At 38.1% G+C, this 21,056-nt stretch overlaps 1 protein-coding gene across 4 annotated transcripts in view; it reads right to left on the bottom strand.

Annotated features, from left to right (window-relative positions):
* Positions 1-21,056, bottom strand: part of VTI1A (vesicle transport through interaction with t-SNAREs 1A) — a 271,587-nt gene that overhangs the window by 160,537 nt on the left and 89,994 nt on the right. The window contains exon 7 of one of the 4 annotated variants that reach the window (XM_040564131.1): positions 9,501-9,819. The exons of 2 other annotated variants lie outside the window; for them this stretch is intronic. In XM_040564131.1, coding sequence (XP_040420065.1) covers positions 9,686-9,819 — 134 coding nt within the window. In that variant the 3' untranslated portion in view covers positions 9,501-9,685. Of the gene's footprint in view, positions 1-9,500; positions 9,820-21,056 lie in introns of those variants that run through there. One more of the 4 variants, XM_040564133.1, reaches the window with a different exon arrangement.

Below are 21,056 nucleotides of genomic sequence, written 5' to 3'. Positions count from 1 at the left end.
TGTCTACGTATGGACAGCTTCAGAAGATAGTGGAGAAAAAACACACACTTTTGTGGTATATAAAAAAGTCCTGTTATTTGCTTACTCTCATTTTTGATACTTTTGTGATTTAGGAGAAAGGACATCAATTTTTGAAGTGAACAAAACAGGAGAAATCTTGATTTCTGTTGCAGGCCTTCACACCTATAATAATTAGTTTAAAACTGGCTTATTGGCTGACAGATTGCCATTCAAAGCAAGAAATAAGAATTTGTTTCCAAGTGGAACAATAAAAGGAACTGGAGTTGGCCCATAGGTAACTCTCATACTGAAATCATAAAGTAATGTAGGTTGCCTTTTCCTAAACAGACTGTGAAGCAATAAATTAATCAATCAACAAAATATCCAATCCACATCATACGTTTAACCTGGCTTTGTAAACTGAAATTCTGACTGGCAGAACTTTCAGCCACAAGGGGAGAAGAGCGCAGCTTTCCCTCTAACACATGTTCATTAACTTAATTTGTATAAAAGGTAAGAACCAGTGTTTGTCTATATATGTAAGTTGTGAAAGGACAGCAGCTGTGTCCTTTACTTCATAACATACTTTTGGAGATGACTATAGAAAGAAGACAACCACCATCAACACTGGCTGAAATTGAAACAGTTAATTTTCTTTGGAGAAAAGGTACAAAAGTAGTTCATGTGCTCAGTCTAGAACTCGATTTGCATGCACATATCAAATTTTATTCATATCAATTATGTAAGTGATATATTTGACATAGCATTAAGTAACTATTTTGTGTTTTGGGGATTTATATCAAATCTGCCAATGCATTTGAAGATAGACCACACAAACCTTAATCATATAGATGTTGTCTTCCCTTCTGACTGCTGTGCTATGCAAGGGAACAAATTCTGTATTTTGGAAGCTCAGAGACGTGCAGACCACATCTCTAAGTTGGTGAATCATAGGATCATAAAATCATTTAGGTTGGAAAAGATCTACAAGATCATCAATTGCAACCATCACCTAACACTATCAATAACGACTGTGCTTGCTAACCCAGGAAAGGTCCAAACAGAAAGCCATAACACCTATACTCCAAATAAGATGACTTGCTAGCTAGTTCCTGAATGATTTAGTGTTGACCCTAAAATATTTGAGATGCTTCTGCATTTCTGGGCAGCACGAGGCACTTGTGGAAGGAGTTTTCCACAAAAGCAAAAGGCATTATTGCCACTACACTTTGAGCAAAGGACCATGCCTCAAAATAACTGTGACTGGAACAGCAGAGGAAGAAATTAATAGCCCACAAGGTTTGATGGAAGATTTTTAGGATTTCTAAGGTCTGCACTAGTGGAATAAGCAGAAAAATATGGAGCAGTCAGACAGGAACAGTATTATGGGGCATAGTACTGGATGTTGGAAATCTTCTCCTGCACTTAACTCCTAACATTTCTTTTTCTCCCAAACCTCATGTACCCTGTTCTTAGTAGTTCAGTTCCAGGACACTGGCTATAGGTAGCTGATGAAATTGCTGCAAGCCCAGGGGCATCCATTCACCGCCTGAACTGAATGTTCTTACTCCATTATGTACTTCTAAACCACTGCAATTACAGAGAAAAGTACATCAGTTTAAGCCACCATTGCAAGCCAGCATTGATTGCAACAAAGCAGTAATTAATATACAATTGGTTATCGTTGCTCATCTGAGAAGCAAATCATGAAGCTTCCACAGCTGAATTGATCACAATCATCCATTCACATCCTAAATCATACCATGTGCTTGTACAGTACTCACTACAGTGAAGTCTTGATTATAGTTTGAGCCTTTAGGCACTATACTAATTGAATAACAAAGTAATGATAATAAGCAACAGAAGTTTTAAAGAAACTTCAGCATATACATTTTGCACCCAACACCCTGCAATTATCCCATTGATAAGTACAATTTTAAGTATCAAAAATCTGGTTAGTTAAATTTTCTCAGTCTACCAGGCTTAAACTTTTAACAATGCTTCCTTTGAAAAGAAATTAAAAAGAACTAACCTGAACACTTTAAAAAAAAAAAAGGGGTGGACATGGTGGGGGGGGAAGAGAGCAAATAAAAAACCAAAACACACTGGCCAAACACTGAAAGAAACCCTTTAAGTATGTCCTATATTTTGGAGTTGATCAAATTCCTGGCCTATTTGCAGAAAACTCATTTAGATGTTAATAGCATGCACTATGGAAAGCAAAAGTAAATTAAAAAAAAAAAAGAAATAGTAAATGAAAAAGCTGCTTGACTGAGGCTGCCCAGTGCTGGCATGCACAGAAGCTGTAGTTGCTACTAAAAGGCAGTGCTGAACGCTTATTAAAATATACCTGAGTCCTACACAATGCCAGGCAAAATTACAACTCTTAAAAAGATACCTAATCTCACAACTCCTGTGGTCTACATTGCTGAGAAAAGACAGCAATAGATTAAGAAACTCTTCAACTTTTTAGCTCCAAGAGTCTTCCCTCATCTTTAGACTTCTCTTTAAGGATTAGCTCCTCATCGTTTTAAACATATATGCATACGTATATATGTATCTAAAGATGCATCTTATCACGAACATCTTTGATATATATCTCGTATATGAGTTTCTGAGAAAAGAAAGAAGCAAATAGCACGACAGTGATTATCAGGAAGTAGTCACAACTTCAGTGCCACATCAGGTACAGCGCAGGATAAAGCCTGCTATAGGCACAGCCCTTACACAGTCTGGGGCCGTGCATGCCAGCTAGCTTTCCGCCAGGTAGCACTGCCAGCACTATGCAGTATTTTTCCTGGGATATTGTTCTGCGCTGACCACAAACCGAAGCACAAACTTTATGAGCAACAACTCCAACAACTTCAGAAATGGCACCAGGCCAGCAGGACACACCCTGGAGTGCATTACAGCACTGCCTTGTAAACTCTTTTATTAATTTCACAATAAATGCTCAGAAATCAGACTTTTTTGCAGGTGATAATGAAATATAAAATCAAGGCAAAACAGATGGGTGATAAATTCTTGGCACCAGTCTAGTTTAAGTGAGTTTTAGCATCTCTTTCCGGCAGGCCCAGCCCTGCTCCTGCTCTGGATGCCTCAGCAGCACACATCGCCATGGCCTTTCACTAAGTACTTCGCCTCTCTCACACTGCCTTTAAAGTTTCAGTTACTGTTACAAAATCCAAATGTGGAAAGGTTTAACACTTGATTTGGTTTTGTTCAGGTTAAAATCCACTGCTGCAGTTCAGGGTAAAACTTTTTTAAAAGATCCATAAACTTTTTATGCACTTTTCAGCTCAATACCAGCTCATTTTTCTTTGATGACATCAGTGCAGCAGTGCCTTTCCCGCTTCAAAAAGGGACTAAACTACTGAGAACTTTCAATAGTTCCATAAAATGAGGCCTATACCCCAAAAGGGGAAAGTAAGTAACATCGCAGCTCTCCTCCTTTCACACCACTTCTCCAGCTGTCAGAGGAAAATTACAAATGGCCAAGCTTAAATGGAAGATTTGAAAAAATCACAGAAAACCTCTAAATGAATCAGAGCTAGAAAACACATAGGGTTGCATTAACAAATCTCTCACAAACTGAAGGCTGCAAGGTCTGTTTGAAGGCAAAAAATAGTGGACTTTATCTCTACAAACCTGATTCAGCTTTGGAAATCCCTGGCCCGTTTGAAGAGATTGATATTGGACTTCACGGCTACAGACCTGAGTTAACTCTGGAAACCCCCACTCCAAGGTATAAAGGCTGATGAGATTGTATGAGCCAGTTTGCCTCTCTCCAGAAAAGCACCATTTTTATTCATGCTGATCTGTGCTGGAGAAAGAGGGAGTGGACAAAGGCAGCGAGCTGTTTGCCCTGGGCTAAGACCCGCCCCTTGCCACCTCTGGCGGCACACAGACACGCGAAGGCCCTGGGAGCATGGAGCACGTGGTGGCTTCCCCCTTCTAGTTGCTGCTGTGCAGTTGCATCCAGCAAAAATACAAGTCGTGGCCAACACAGGTGGTTTCCCTTCCCTTCAGAATGACCCTTATATCCTGTTGCACCACCCAGCTTAAAACTGTGTCCACTTTGTCACCACTGAGCCTGCCAAAATTGCAGAGGGGGGATAAGCTGCCCAAGAGTGGTATAAACCGCTTTTGTCATACAAGGAAGCATATGACTGGAAGCCGTGTCTACGCTAAGGACTGGTTCAAAAGCAGGACCACATCTGCTTATACAAACCACTAACCTCCCTGACGTGTGCAAACCCATAAAAAAGAGTAGCGATGTCCTGAGCGCTGAGGACTCGACTCTGCTTGCTCACAAATAGCCCAGACGCTACACAGGCCAGGCACAGTGATGGTCAGTATAATATATTTTCTGGCTGTGGTTATTGAAGGTTGCTACAATTAAAACCATAAATAAAACAAACTTAAGTCTGTACTCTGCATTAGAGATGTTCATTTGCTGCTAAAGTCATAATGACCCGTACATAAGGCCATCCTGATTCCTCTGCTGGTCTTCTACTTGGACTGACAGACGGGATTCAACACACTGGCAGGAACACGCCGCAGCCCTAGTGGGGGGATCCACATGGTCCACACCCATGGGAGTCTGTTCTTGAAATCAGGAAAGGGAGAAAGCCTGTGGGAACTCGTCTCCTGCTTTAACCTCACTCATCCAGCAGTATCAATGTCTGTGAATTGCAGAAGCTATGGGAAAGAACAAAGAGAAACTGCATAAAACCTAGTTATTTTAACAATCTATTTTGTACAGTAATTAATCAGATCAGCTCTCTATGGGGCTCCAAATATCCTAAGGTAAACTTAATTCACTGTAATCAAATTAAAAACTATTGAGCTAAAAGTTACAATGCCTAGTAAGGATAAAAAATATCCCTATAAAAACTCCAGACTTTTTAAAGAAGGGAACTAGCAGCTATGCAGAAACCAAACGCCAGAACAAGAGAACATACAGTGCAGAAATGCCCCAAATCAGAAAATACCACAAAGAAAAATGTTTATTTTGATCCTTCATTCTAGCTTCTAAAAGCTTTCATCTTAAAATGAATCGCAGTATTATGTTCAAAGGTGAATGATACTATGTTTTCAGGGATATAGCATGCGTTAGATAGAGCTGACTGTCACCTTGCTTTCTTTAATGTAAAAGTCTGAATTGCAAAGTCGGTTCTAAGCTAATGGTTGTACTTCCCATTCTTTACAGGCAGAACAGAAACTGTCTGTTTTGAAAATGGAATTGTGTAGTATCCATAAAATAAACAATTTATGCAACTGTATTAGTACATTTTTCCATTCACAACAGCATACAAAAATTTTCTTGTATACACATGTGCTCACCTTGAAACAATTCAATAATTTGTTCATGTGAACATGTGTGGCCTATGGATTGCCTGTGAACTATTTGTCCTAGATACTATTTTGATTACTTGCAATTCTTATTTTTCTCTCTGCAACACAAGATTAATCACCTCCATCTCACGTTATTGTTCTTACTTGCTGACTGGATGAACCCCAAAGAACTTTCATATTCACATGCCTGAGACAAATATTCATAATTACATACCTTTGCATGATTATCTCTTACCATTTCTTTTCTCTGGAACATTCCCTCCATTAAACACTTACTATTAGGAACACTCAAAGTGAATAAAAAGCAACATGAATAACTAAAAAGGCATTCACAATATTCTTCTACTGAATGCTAACAATCATTCTTTCTCTAAGCTAACAGCATCATTCCAGACAATGAGTAAACAAAACAAAAAATAACTCCAGAACACCATCCAGAATGCAATTACATCAAAAAAATTCTACTATAGTATTACACGTAAGAAAAAAATCCAAAACAAACAGGAAGTTTTACTGGAAAACAGTTTTCCTGGGGAGTTTTCCTTTTAAAAATAGCCTGAGAGCCAGAAGTTTGCATATCCCCCTACCCTCTGAAAATTGGATGATAGATCTTACTTTTCCTGAAATTATTACTGAACTTATGTTCAGAAATACAAGCTCAATGACTACTTGATTTGTTAGGAGAATGAAAAGGAATAAACAACTCAAAGTGTTCTGAATAAATGGCAATTTAGCAGAAATACAGTGTTTCCTTGAATGCTCTTTTGGCTATGAGCAATAATGCTGCCACAAAAATCTGGTTTGCATCATCCAAATGCTTGAAAAAAGAACACATAATTTAGGAAAAAAATGATGGCTGCCACTTAGCCATAAAGAGCAGCACTAGTGTTAGAAATAGCTTTTCTACGATATTTTTGTTCATGTTCTGTTTTTTTTTTCAGCAGTAGAAGTAATTACGGTGGTTTGTGAGGGCAGCGTTTAGTGCTATTACCCTTTAAACACCGTACACAAACACCGAGCCTGACTCCAGGAAGGTTGAATGTGGCCACAAGCAGGGCAGCAGCCACATCCTGGCCTTCAACCCATCAAGGAGCCCCAGTGATTTCACGAGAAGTAAAGGCTGCTCTCAAGCAGAGGTGTGTTGCCTTTGATCCAATTTCTTGTCTGTTTGAAAGAAGCACTCTTTCACACTTTATATGATAATTTTATGCACAATACTTTAACCTAGAAGAGCCAAGTGGAATTACCTCCTTTTGGTTTCACAGACCGGAAATTCTTTCACTTTCCTTAGGAAATGGAGCCCAATGCCAAATCTCTTCTCCTACCTGTGCTCTGTGAACTTTGTATTTCTACCTCCAGGAAGATCTTTTACAAGCCTGAGAAGCTTCTTCAAAGAAAGGCAACCTTACAAAGCTAGGGAAGGATTTCTGAAACAGTATCACTGATAAAATGGGCACTGATGATGACAGTGTGGGCCTAGGCAGATTTGAAGCTCAGGATGCATTAGGTGAGGATTTTACCACCTGTGTTTGAGGAATTAGCTTGTATCAGCCCAGTCTACTGCAGTGACTGACCCCTTAGGGTGCAAGTCTGAGGAGGCCTCTGCAAAGGCCAGCTGTGAGGTGTGCAGAAGCTCTGGAGCGTGCTGCCAGCCTGCGCCGCCACTCCTGCACCCAGCGCTGCCTCCCCAGCTCAGCGCCGAGACCCTATGCAGCCAGCAGAAGACTGCGAGAGTGTGCAAGGAGAAATGCACTCTGCTTCAGCTCCTTTCTCTTGGCACAGAGCTTGATTTTACTTTGGCGTATAATTCACAATTAATTCAGATGTTTGTGCAAGTGCTCGGCTGAATGCCAGCTCATTTTTCTCAACCTTCTTTTGTAATAATTTTCTAGGAAGGTGCCTTTGAGACTGGTTCTCTAACTTCCTCCCGAGCCTCAGAGGGACTCCGTTCTACTGACCCTCCAACTAGCTGGGGGAGACTGGAAAACTGGCCTTCGCCATCTGAATGACAGGCAGGAAACAAAGAACGCGGGAGTTTCTGCAGCCCCAGCGTAACATGAATCACTTCCTCCAGAAATGAGTGATAATAGCATGTATATCGCATGAATCCTTTGCTGTGTTTTTAACCCTTACTGGGAAAAAAAAAAAGCAAGTCACTAGTAAGGGTGGTGCACTGTGAACATAAACAAGTCTCGCTCCGCACTTAGCATGAGACCACAGGGATGGCCCATTTATTAACACTTGGTTTTGCTCCAATTACGAAGCTCTTTGGTATTCCCTTCCTCTTGCAACAACCCGTCAGCTGACTGCAACAAAGTCAATACACCAGTTTGCACAGTTTATAAAAATCAAATACACTTTATCAACCAGCTGACTTGCACATGAAGCGTGGTCACTTTAACGGCTAGGTGTGGAATCAGCAAAAATGCAAGTAGCACCACAGGACAAACCTCTCAGTTCACAGAAGAAATATTACCTTTCCAATCGATGGATTAAGTGCCCTGTAACTGGCTTGCACAAAGGGCGTGTCTGCCTAATTGGGCTAATTGCAAGGAGCATATTGAGCACCCCACATTCCTCAGCCCAGACAATAGGTAAGTGACACACCTAATCCGTTTAAATGGGATGCCTGGTGTTGCCTGCAAATCTGTTTATACTGTTTAGCAAACGTGAATTAGTATTTGCTAGCATAAATGCCCTGCTGTGCAGATCTTTGTTAACTTCAGGCTACTTCCTTGTTCTCTTAAAGCTGTTAAATGAGTCAATCTGGCCCTAATATGCTGCAGTGCTCTGTCTACTACTTATCTTGCAAGACTATTGTTTTCTAATGCATCCTCATGAAACTCTAAAAAGGTCTTCATTGTGACAACAATTTGTTCAATAATTACAGGTTCTCATGAAAAAAGACCAATACACTCGCTGGAAAATCATATATCCAGATGGGGGGTAGAGGGAGGAAGAGATAAAGGCAAGCTCAAAGTACTTCAAAAAAAAAAAAAAAAGACAGGTCTGGTATAAGAAGTGTATAAGCTATTTGGCATTCTCATCATTACAGAAACAGAAAATTAATTAATGACTATGCATTTTACATAGTCTCTTAGGAGTCTATAGGGATACTGCATCAGGGAAAAGGTTAATTTGTGTGGTCTTTGTGTTGCTCTTTGGCTCACAAAGTGATTGAAAGCAATGCTGTCTGTTATTAACAAAGCATTGACCATTCAGTCCTCTGTGCCCAAGGTATGGAAGCTGTGGTCTGTGCTCCAAACTGTTTACAAAACAAACACACTTACAAAGGAACTAGTAACAAATTGACCTTGTATCTTTAGCTCTAATAAAAAAAATAATACAACAACCAAACCCACCATGAATATTATGGTTTCTATATATCAGCAAAAAAAGCCACTGAAGGCCTCAGTTAACTTTTCAGACCGTAGTTAACTCTTCAGATAGCAGAGGGCAGGGATGCCACCCAGACGAGCACTCAAATCATATACACGCACATCTGTCCAGGGCATGAGTTTACGACTTGACAGCAGTGGTTTTCTGTAACCTCTCAGATTTAGCTTCTGACCCTGTGACTCCTTGATCACCACCTCAGTAGAAAAACAATTTTGCCAAACCTTGCTGTGATGTTCTGCCAGATGAGGAAAGAGACAACTGCGAGCCTGGCCTTACTTCAGTACTGTGGCTGCAATAAACGAATAGCCTCCTAGCCTCTCAGTATTTCAGAAAGTTTCCTTCTCTCCCTCTGCTCTCCCTGAGCAAGTGGGAAAAGCTGTGCTCATCACCAGAAGTCCTCTATCACTTTAAGAACAGAAACATGAAGACCCTTACCATTTTTATACTTCTGTTCATTCTTTTCAACTCATTCTAACTCCTTCCCCTGGGAGTTAGCCCTCCACCAAAAGTTTCTTTCAGTGGAGCACCAGCTCTGTCTATTAAGCTTACCCACCCCTGCTTAGCCTTAACACTGCTTTCTTTGTACTTGCCTGGTGAACTGACCAGCTCCGTAGTACAATGGCTACAATTACTAAATTACACTGCCTGTCACTGCCTTTTGTATCACACCTCTAACAGGTGTCATTACCATGATAGGCAAATTGTAATAATCTATTCACAGCCCCCACAGTCTTAATAATGTAGTTTATTTTATTTTATTTTACATAATGTATGTGTGAATACTGCAAGCGGCCTGAATGGCTGGTAAATACACTGGGCTGAAAGACTGAACTGCAGACACAAACAGCAGCGCTCAGGACAACAAAACCGAATGCTACCACACTCCTGATACAGTGAATACATACACAGATGCATTAAAATAGGAATATTAATAAATGTGGTTACAGAAAACACATCGGTCTGAAGAAGGCACACAAGGCACTACTGAGAAGCAGTTGTTCCCCTTCCCTGACTCACTGTGGGTGTCTGGAAGGACACCAGCACACGCTCTCCTGAGGACCCCTGCAAAACACAGCCAGGTGAGGAAAGTGGAAGAAAGCCCTGTAGGTTATAAATCATATGAACACAGCAATCTAAAGCAGATTTTGAGTATACGTTTAATTTAACGACACAAAGAGATCTGGATTGCATGATTCACACAGAAGACAAATGTTTAAGCAAGGTTTAACCAAACCAGTGTAAAACTTCTTTACACAGGTCAATGGCAGTTGCCATACCCAGTGATAAATATACCAATATCTTGCTGTTTGCTGTTTTTTGCGGCCTGACTCATTACTGTCTTATTTCATTTGTACACCAGCACAAATCCACCGGCTTTATCGACTGGTATAAAAGGTCACGCAGTAGCAAAATGGGTTCCTGGAACCCAACCTGATAATGAAGGCATTGACAGCCCTATCAAGACAGTTTGAATTTCCTCAATGCAATGCACAGTTAGAAACAAAATGCACAAAACTTCACACACTGGCAATGTAATACCTGGATTAAAAAAAATGAAACAGTGCCAGCCACCCTTAGCTGAGAATCTCCCCTTTTTAATTCACACTGCCAAGAAACTCTGGATGAACAGAAAGGTCTTGAAAGAAGCCCTAATGGATAAAATCATTTTCTTCTTGTTTCATTTAAAAGTTGAATTCCAAAGTTAAGACCTTTTAGCATTGTAGGGTATTGTATGAACTCGGTTGTTTGTTCTAGCTGGGACAAACAGAAGAAGAGAGATGGCCTGAGAAGTGTTATTTTGATTTGGTGGTAGTTTGGATACTAATGCAGATAAGAATGATGGTTCTTGGTCTTTAAAAAAATACTCTAACTCAGAGTTTAGGGAAATTTTGATCCATTAAAGACCTGGTATGTAATTTCTGTGGTGGCAGTTAGTTATAACCCAGATGGCTTTTTATAGTTTCTTGCCAGTCATTCAATGTTGCTCATCTGAAGAAAGCAGGGTAGGTGGAAGCGGTGCAAACCAGGACAGATACCTCACGTTTACACGTATATCAAAACTATTATTCTTTTAGTTATCGTGGGTTAAAATTCCATAAACAAATATTAAAATCACATGTCTGACATATACAATAATGCAATCATTTTTCTAGTTGTACTGCTTGTACACAAAGAAATTTCTGAAACAGAGGATGAGAAGCAACCAAATGATCAAGTTCCTTAAAAATGCATGCTGGTAAGGCACTGGCTGATATCAGCTCACCTCTTCTCAGTATGGGATTTTGACTTACAAAGCAGTGGAGAGACAAAGAAAAACAAATGAATAAAGAGAAAAAGAACCTGACACTTCATACACTGCAGTGGGAGGGATAGAACGTATCTTTTCCAACACTGTTGTCCTTAAGCAATTCTTGATAGTCAACTTCCCTACGTGGAATGGGAAGTTGAATATGAAGGAGACTCAACCTTCCAGAAATTTGCAAGTTGATGGTGAAGAACAAAAGAAGGATCTTGCATTCTTGCCATCTCCTAAGGAAAGGAACATGATTAGGAAAGCTAACACAGACTTTAAGGTTGTTTGTCCTTTAAATTGGCTCATACCAGCAATTGCAAGTGCTGTATTGGAAATGTCAGCATGCTTCTCTGTAATACCTAATACTTCGTCCCAGAAAAAAGTAGGGAAGACAAACTTTTTTTTTTCCTAAAGGTTTTCAAAAAACAAAAAAAGCATTAAAATGATTAACAGTATTTTGGGGTCTCAATCAGTCTCTTGACTTTAGGGTCTCATCTGCTAACACTGCTCACCTTTTACAAATAAGTCACTTCAGATAATGTCATGAGATTACTGATATGAATAATGCAAGAAGTAGTCACTGCTTAAAGATGGAAACCTAAATGTTGAGAGGTCAAATTCAACCTTAAAATTTCACACAGTAGAATCAGATGCCTAATTACAAGCTCATCCCCATTGTTAATTACAAATGGCCACTAGTGGGACACTTCTGATCATGGCAATGTTACCTACATGCCCCTCCTTTGCCCGCAATTTGACTGTCATTTCTGGCCCTACACCATCCCTTGGAATGGCTACAGCTAACTGCAAGAATCCCACTACACAGCTGTATTTCTGCTGCAAGTTTGTCATCTCCTCATAGAGCTGTTTGTTAGTGTCATAAAAATGAGATGCAGTTGAAAGGATATAAATTGTGCCTTATCCCATCACTGTATTCTTCCACTTTGCATACAGCACTTACTAAGTTTGCAAATAGGACATGCTTCGGGATGTTCCTACTTCAGAAAACAACAAATTCCTATAAGTCATAGCATGCAGCACAGGAGATGTCAATCTTGCAGACAGGTGAAAAAAAATTAGGATTCTGACACTTCTCCTGCCAGAGGGACACACTGCAATACACCGAGGAAAGTAGGTGAGCTACTTTGAAGCACATGCCCTCCAGGCCACATCCCATTTTAAAACTCTAACATCACCATCAAATCATAATAAAAAAGCCAGCAGGGATCACTGTTATTCATAGGCAGGGAAAAAAAAAAAAGTATCACCCCACCTAAGACACTGACTTGCAGTCATTCTACAGGCCCCGTGATTAAAGTATGGACTGTGGCAGGAGAAAGAGGGTGGCAAAGGCAGGAGCAAGATGGGGGCTTTATCATGGTCTTTTCTCTGCACTAAAGGCTGCAAAGAAGATGTTGATGTTATCAGCACATGAGAGAGAAATGGCAGACTAGGGTTGTCACTTGTGATACCAACTTCTATAGTCCACAGAAGTTTCCATGCTACTTGTAAACGTGACTTACCCTTCTGCTGATCTCAGTTGTGGGAATTGCATGTTTAAGAGGAGGAAAACATGAAACATGGATGGGTGCTCAGGAGACCTTATTTCACTCTTTACCACATTTTCTACAGTTAGACAAAGTAAACCAGCCTTGGTATGACACACTGTGATAACTTGGCAAACATAAAAGATAAAAGCAACACAGAGGCTGCCTCATGGTGTCTTGCAAAATCTTTGTGAATAACCCATGAATCATATTCTCCTGAAATGCAATACCAAACTGAATTGAAAGCTTACTTCTCCAGTCCATATTTTAAAAAGGGTGTTGAATAACTGAGGAGTACAGAGAAGGGCTACAGAAAAGATTTACAAACTGGAGGTAAAAAAACACATATTTTACAGTGAGGGATTTAAGAAATTCAAGCAGTTATCATGATAAAACTGAAAAGAGACCTGGTTACAGTCCTTAAATATTTTCATGACAGGATGTTCCAGTTAATTATGCAGTTACTAGTCTTTCAGAAAAGGGAATATGAAGAATTTGGACTGGACCTCAAAGCCAGGCGCTCAGAATGGCAATAGGATGTCCTACTCCTTTAAATGTAGATTGATTCACTTTTGGAATGATAAGAGAGGAAAAAAGGTGACTTCACTATCTCTTAATACCTTCAAACCAATGGTGGTTGCTTTTCTGGAGAAGATATTTTCATTTTAACAATCTTCTGAGTTCAACACTGAAAAAATTAGGTGAGATTCTCTGTCTTTCTTTTATACAGTAGGTGAGACTAGATGATTTAGTAGTTGCTCCGTCCTTAAAATCTAAGGATTCATGAACTGTCAATGTCTAATCATTTTCCTCCATCGGGTATGACAGCAGCCTCTCTTTCTTTCTCTCTCCACTTCAGTTTAAGTTCAAACTCGTCAAATATCTCTCTCTCTAGGGCACACACAAGACAACTGTCACAGAAAACTTTGAGTAGATGATGCTGAACCTACACAGTGCAAATCCGACCTTTTCAGTATGACCCTTTGGAAGGGCCCGTAAATATGAAGAAATATGGAAAAAGAGATTAGATAGGTACAGAGTGGCACAAGCCTCTTCGTTCATAGGACCCGAAATTAAATTCTTAAGAAATGGGAGCACTTGCTACTTAAATCTTTGTGCAGCATTTAGGAATCATTGCACCAGCGAACTATTTAAAAAACAAAGCAACACAAAACAAAACAAACAAGCAAAACAAATTACTTTAACGAACACCCTGTAACAATCTTACCGGACCTGTTTTCTTCATTTTACAAGGTCTAATGTAAGCCATCTCCACTGCCACCCCAGCAACAAGAACTTCAGAATAAGTCATTGCTCTCCATATACCATACCAAGGCCACGACTGAACAGGTTACTGCTTCCTCAGAATGAAAACATCAGTAGGGGAGCTAAAATTTTTCTCAGATATAGTTTCAAATGACAGACACATGACTGGGAATACAAGTCCATTCTCAGATAAAGAGGGGGCCTCATTTTACAATGACTTCATTAGAATACGCCCCCCTCCCTTTACACAAACTAGAGTAGTTTCTTTAGCACTTCCAAGCTTAAGACCTGCACATACACATATATATATAAAGAGAAACAGAGAGAAAAGAGGATGAGAGAAACCTTGTGCATCTAGGTATACATACAAAAGAGACATACAAACAATCTCACAGAGCCTTATAAGACTCTAGGAGTTATTTCAAATTTTTTTGTGATAGCAAATAGTTACATTAGTCTTGTATCTCTCAGTCCATTACTATCATTGAACTGAGCAATTGGTTTTAACACATTCAGTCATTGCTTCTACAAATTCAACAACTAAACCTTAGATCTAGCATGCTTCTAGGTACTCAAGTGCTGTGCTGTAATGATCAGATTATTGAAAAAAAAGTTAAGTGGACACATTTATCAGAATGTTAACACATTTAGCATTTGCCTAAATAAATCTGGAAAAGATCCCTTCCATGAGCTGTCCATGATCTGGAAAATAACTATATGATTTTATCTTGACTGATTTTGTCTACTTTATCTATAACACACTAATATACTGCACGAGACAGAAGTTTTCACGTTAAATCTGGGCTGACCAATTTTGTTCTATCCTCCTGATTTATGTTAAGTATTTATCTGACATCAGGATTAAATGACAGTACCAATAGAAGAATTAAGATTTAAATAAAAAATACATGATCTGAGAAGACTTGTCTCTTACAGGAACGTGTGTGGACATATGTAGCTTTTGGTTCAAGCTCAAAATAACTATAACAGAGTTCTTCAACTTTCTACCATTCCAACTCTCCCAGTTCATGCCCTTTCGCTTTTCCTTTGGTGCCTGTGCTGTTTTCTCATTATGTCATCTACCCATAATCTTCAGGTTGCTTTTACCATGCCAGGTCTAAAATCTTGCAGATTCTTCCTGCATAATGCCAAAATACAGGCTCTTTTATCAACTGATATGTAAACTTTCTGTCCAGACTTTCATCAACTTTTGCACTAGTTTCTCAAATCTCCTCGCTAGCTTTGACAAAAATGAATCCTGCTGTTTTCTAGCCAGTGATTTGGACCATTTAAAGGACACTTTGGAGTACTTCCGTCTACTTCCTTCACCCCTACTTCCCCTTTCCATTCCTCCTCATGTCATATTTCACTTGTTCATCTTCATTTTCAAATCCTGGCTAACCACACTTTATCAATTTTCATTCATAATATCCTCTTGGCAGATATGTATGACTGGCCAAAGAGACAAACTCTCCAGCAGTCAAATGTGCAAGCAAATACCCATTCTCCCACTCTCCCACTGCTCATCATAGTTGGAAGTATTTTCAAACGCACCTACAGTTGCCTGCTATTTTTCCTTATGAACTTCTCAACCCCTCTGTTAAAACTCCATTGCTATAATACTTACAAGAAAAAAATACAAGCCAAAACTTAGCACATGCAGTCCGCAAATGAATCAATGTACTCATCACTGCTCTTCTCTCCTTTTTCTACCTGTTAATCCTCTTCTTTCTTCCCCTGACTGTTTGGTAGGGTTTTAGGGTAGGAAACATTTTTCCCCCAGCATTTATACAACAAATAACAAAACAGAATCCTGATCCAAGACAAGGTTCTTAGTTCTATAATAGAAGTTGCAACGTAATATATATACTAAAAATAATTAGAAGGCCAGAGATCTGTTGGACTGCATTAAACATTCAAGCTGTAGATACTGCAAATTTCCTAACCACAGCTGCGCCAGCATAAAATAAGCCTTGCCCCATGCCACTGTACAACATTTATACAACTTCACTTTAATATACTAGAAAACAAGGAGGAGTTTCTGATTACTTTGTAATTATTTTATATATACAAGGTAGGTATACTTCAAACCTAATGTCTCTGTCTGCTGCTCTTTATGCTGTAATTTCTGCTATGCTTTTTTTAGCGATCACAGACATATGTCTCCTAACCAAATTAAGTACATACACATTTAAGTGACAGCACATTTCCAGAATACATCATTATATGTCGGTAATGAAAAACTACAACATCACTACATATAAACTTATAAAAATACAAGAATAATACCCTAATAGAATCATATTAGGAAAAAAAATGCATTACATTGTTGTAACATTTGAAATTAATATTAAAGAGTTTTGAAAATGACCATTTAAAAATGTATCCTGCTTCATAAGAAGTGATCTTATCAGTACCAAATAGAATTTGTTTCAGGTAAGTTGGAGCCTGAATCCACAGTGACATGAGAGAAAAACCAGCCACAGTTATACAAAAGATTCAAATAATGACTAAAGATAGCACATGTCCCACTAAAAGAACTCTTTTCTCACAAAAATTCATAAAAAGAACACATACATAGACACAGAAACATGCAAAAACAATTATAATGAGAAGAGTCAGAAAGAAAAATAGATTGTCTGCAGATAACAAACTGGTACTTAAAAATAAAGCACACATTTCTAAACAGAAGGTTTTCTGAAACAGAAACAGCATCTTCAGCAGCGTATCACAGATCTACACAGTATGAAGTTTATCTCACCAATCAGTTATTAACTGAAGGTGTAATAGTTCCATTACAGAAGGTAATTCACTCGTTTTTTAATGCCTTCCTTTCATTAAGTGACTGCTAATTTCATATAAATGTTCTTACATTTTCCATGTATTGTACCCTATTTATGATTCAAAAAGTGGAAATACCCAATATATAATACTAAAAGACAACAAAACCCAGGAAACTAAAAAGGTTAAACACCCTGCTCAGAGATTCTGCCCCCTCCCCCCATATTAGACGTGGTTAGTGTTTATGCAAATACATTACTAATGTGTATTACAAATTAAGCAGAACAGAATAATCTTTTGCTTAGACTTACAGAATATTTTACATCTTCAATTAGATGAGCAGCAATAATATTCACTTTGACTTCTCAAATCCCTTTCACAAATAGAGAGGTTAATTGGTTGATCTTATGGTATGGATAAAATTCAATACCTAAATAAAAGCGTGTGCATATATGTATGTATATATGTATGTATGTATACACACAGATATACAAACATATATATATACAGTAAAGTATCTTTACAGTTTTTGAAAAAGTTACTTTAAATAGAGTAACAGACAGCTTTAGAAATGAATTAAGTTTAAATCCTGTTCAAGAATAACACCTTTTAACTACATATATATCAAGCGTATTTTAAAATACAACCAGATGCTTTTTTTTTTTTTTGTAAATTTATTATTAATATCCCTGGTATGCAGATAAATGTTTAATAGGAAATTGATATCCATTTCAAAAGAACAAATAAGTGTGTTATAAGCACTGTATTAAAAAGTAACTACAGCATATTTACGGATACAAAAAAAATCTAATAGGGTCAAAGTTATAAGACACTGACAAACATTACAAGTAGGTACTTAGAAACATACTGCATTTTCCCCCAAATCCATTATGGTAACAAACACAAAAAGATGCTGATATCCAGTTCTGTTAAGTACATCTTCAGTTCCACCCATTACACAGTAACAAGTAAGAAAGCAGTTTTATCTGACTGGTAGCTCAACGGCGCAGCCTATGTGTGCAAAAGTATAACACATGAAGTGGATAGTTATATGTGAGTGCCAATCCCCTGGTTTTGTTTCATTGAGATAACGCAACATAACTGCTTTAGAGGAGTGATCAGCTGCATAAATGAAAGACTATTTTAATATAATAAGCATACTCATAGATGGAAGTTCATGAAATTATCCACAACATAACAGATGAAACTGAAGTGATTCTGTGCAGAATTCATAAACAAGCAAAATTTACATTTTTTCCCTTTATATCTAGATCTGAACCAATGATTCGCATTCATCTTTTATTAGAAAGATGCTACAGAATATAAATGTTTAGGAGACTGATAAAATTTCACTTCATAGCCTTTAAAATGTATGTTTGGACATAATAGTATTGCTTGGTTTGTGTTCATGTTTTCAGAGACAGAACATGTAAACAGATTTACACTTCTTTTCCAATATATAAATTCAAAGTGTAAAATATATTACTAATCTGGTATACGTAACAAGAAATTAAGCCAGAAATTTTACAGAAGCATGCAAACGTAAGCACCAACAAAACTCTCCTTCTATAGATGCATCTAACACGAAATAGCTCTCCCACCTTTCCCTCCCCAAACCTCACACAGTTCAAAACAACTAAACACAGCAATTCAACTTAAATATGATTGCAACCAATTAGAGCATAGGGTGATCGAAGTATGGATTGTAACAATTGGGCTACAGCAATTTTCAGAGAGAGGAGAGACGGAAAGAGACCAGCTTGCATCTCTACAGAACCGGGTTCTGACTGTTTCTAAAATATTTTGTCCATCCCAAGTGGATGTCCCAAACCAAACAATGCCATGTTATAACCTGTATCACTTGTTATATGCAAGCTGAACAATGTTAGGGGGTCAAGAGCAGAATGCAAGCAGTGCATTCTGCTTAAAGAAACACTCTCCTAGCTACTTTGCCAGATCTTAAAATAAAACCCAAAGTAATACAATTGTTGTTTTTTAAATTGTATTCCTCTTCCCAACAAAATATAAACATGCATCGGCAGAAATGTAGTGGCAAAACTCTCAAGTAAAATCTTTCAATTAGATGCTTGTACTTTGTTTTAGAGAACAAAGTACTAATGGTCTTCATAAAGCCAAGTATACTGACATAAAGAAGTTTTTTTTTTGTCATGCAGAGTTCGTTGCTAATCCAGACATAGAACAGTGTTTTATATTTGCATTCAATTCCTCTTTTCCATTATTCTAATAAAATGCATATTTACTCAAGCTGTTTAAACAGGTAAGAAGTGCAAAAAAACCCTGAGCTTACATCACATTACAAACCCAAATTGGTAAGAAAATTGCAAGTACTGAAAATAGCTATTTGATTCAGAAAAATCAGACGGTGAAGTTGTTACAGGGTAACACTCATTTATGCATAAGTTAATTTGAGACTAGAATGTAAAAACTTTTTTTTTTTTAAATATATTAAAGGAATTTGTTTTTACATTCTAACAATCTTTTTTTTGTTGTTGTTGTTTTAATAAACATGCAACTAATGAAAAAACCCTGGACCTAAGTCAAGCCCAGATAACTTTGTCCCTTTGTTTTTCAACTAGAACAGTTTTGCAGGTTTGTTCCCAAGCAGATCAAATAATCATGTCCTTATGTGCAAAAGAGAGCTATATTTCACTTTATTTGCCAATGGCATTCATCACTGACTGTTAATAGTTCCTTTGGTCATTTTCATGTTTATTTTTGAAGTGTTTGTAGGGTTTACAATGCATGAAATGATTTGCTACATACTTGGCACTAAAATGTCCAAATCAAAATATTAAATCTTGGAAACAGCACAGCGATGACCTTCATCCTACATTAAATACTTTTTTTTTTTTTTTTTCCAATAATGACCTTGTGTGCTCATTTAGGAGTGCATTTCAGCGCTGTTTCAAATAGATATTTGTGTTCAGCTATGGAAGTGCTCACATCCTAAAAGGGGCTGTTTATCCAGAAAAAGTTCCTACCCCAAATGTTTCTTTGGTTGCTTTGTTTGCTTATCCTAGAATTAAACTGGTCACACACATTTTTCATGTTTGATCCATTAAAATAAAACTAGACAACTTTTATAGACATGGTTTTATTGAAATGGATGTTTATTAGTTAGATCATACTGCTTTACAGAAAATTATTCTCCTGTTGCTTATAAATGTTTTCATCAGCCATATTCAAGTGAAAGAACAAGTCTAAGGGGGAAGGAGAAGGAAAAGAAAAAAAATAGGAGGAGTAGAAAAGATACACGTACAATACTCATGTGACCTGTGTGATACTACCTAATTAGAAAACTTAAACATTCCACAAACATTTCATTGGAAGCAGCATTATTACTAATATCACATTTCAGTTCACGTTGGCTAATTTATCTATATTTCCATGAGTAGAGGAACAGAAAGTGGAATGCATAGTTCTGCAGAAAAAAGTCTAATGGTACAACGTAAACAAGAACGATCATTTTAGAAACTGGATGCAAATACAGCAAAAGGATTTTTCCAATAGATCTTTCCTCGTTATGGTACAGGACACACAAGAGAGTACTACTGAACTGCAACCTCAATTATACTGGCCAACAAATTACCTTTACCCAATAAATTAGAAAACGTTCTTCAGTAATATTCAGTTTAGCATTCTACACCGTCTCTATGCTGAAGGTGGTCTGCATGTTGAACTTAGTACTGTGTGGGTTATAGTCTTTGTTTGCAGTCTTAACTGGGGATTGCACCTTAGCTACCGTAGTTCAAGCGTAAAAATACTTTGTCTGTAGCACTATATACCGTTGCCAGCGACCCTCTAAATCCTTGAACCAACTGTGTCCTCTGGTGTCACAGAAGATAATGCCAATTTATTGCAATGTGTGGCTTTTTTAACTGATTAAAATTAAGCCGTAAACACGTGACAATGGAATTAGCACATTTAGAGAGTCTGTTTTCCCACATCCCATTTTGCACTAGTGCGGCTGATCCCTGCAACTCTACGCGGGTGCAATTTTAATGACTTCGCTAGGTTTTGATGTTCTTATGAAAAAGCAGTGCTTGGTGTTTGTGGAGAAGGTAGATATGGAAGCTGAGTAGCTGTGATTGGGGACACTGTGACATCGTCTCTGTTTTTCGATAGGATCGGTGTCATTTTCCTCCCCACGATAAGACACCTCACTGACAGAGCCCGATTAGGGAAAATTTTATTATAAAATTCACTTCTATCGAACAAGGATGGAGTGATAAACAGTTCAGCCTCAGGGAAGAAACAGGAAGAGATTTTTCCTCTCTCCCCCTCTCCCACTCCCTTTTTTATTTTTCTATTTTCTTTTAATTTAAGAAAAATCCTCCCTTCCTCTTATGACTTGTCCTGAAAGTGATTGTTTAATTTAACATGAATTCCCA

This window comes from Cygnus olor, chromosome 7 (genome assembly GCF_009769625.2).
Source record: "Cygnus olor isolate bCygOlo1 chromosome 7, bCygOlo1.pri.v2, whole genome shotgun sequence".
In the NCBI taxonomy this organism is placed as follows: domain Eukaryota; kingdom Metazoa; phylum Chordata; class Aves; order Anseriformes; family Anatidae; genus Cygnus; species Cygnus olor.
The sequence above is the reverse complement of the archived record's forward strand: the minus strand, read 5'-3'. Positions and strand labels throughout refer to the sequence as shown.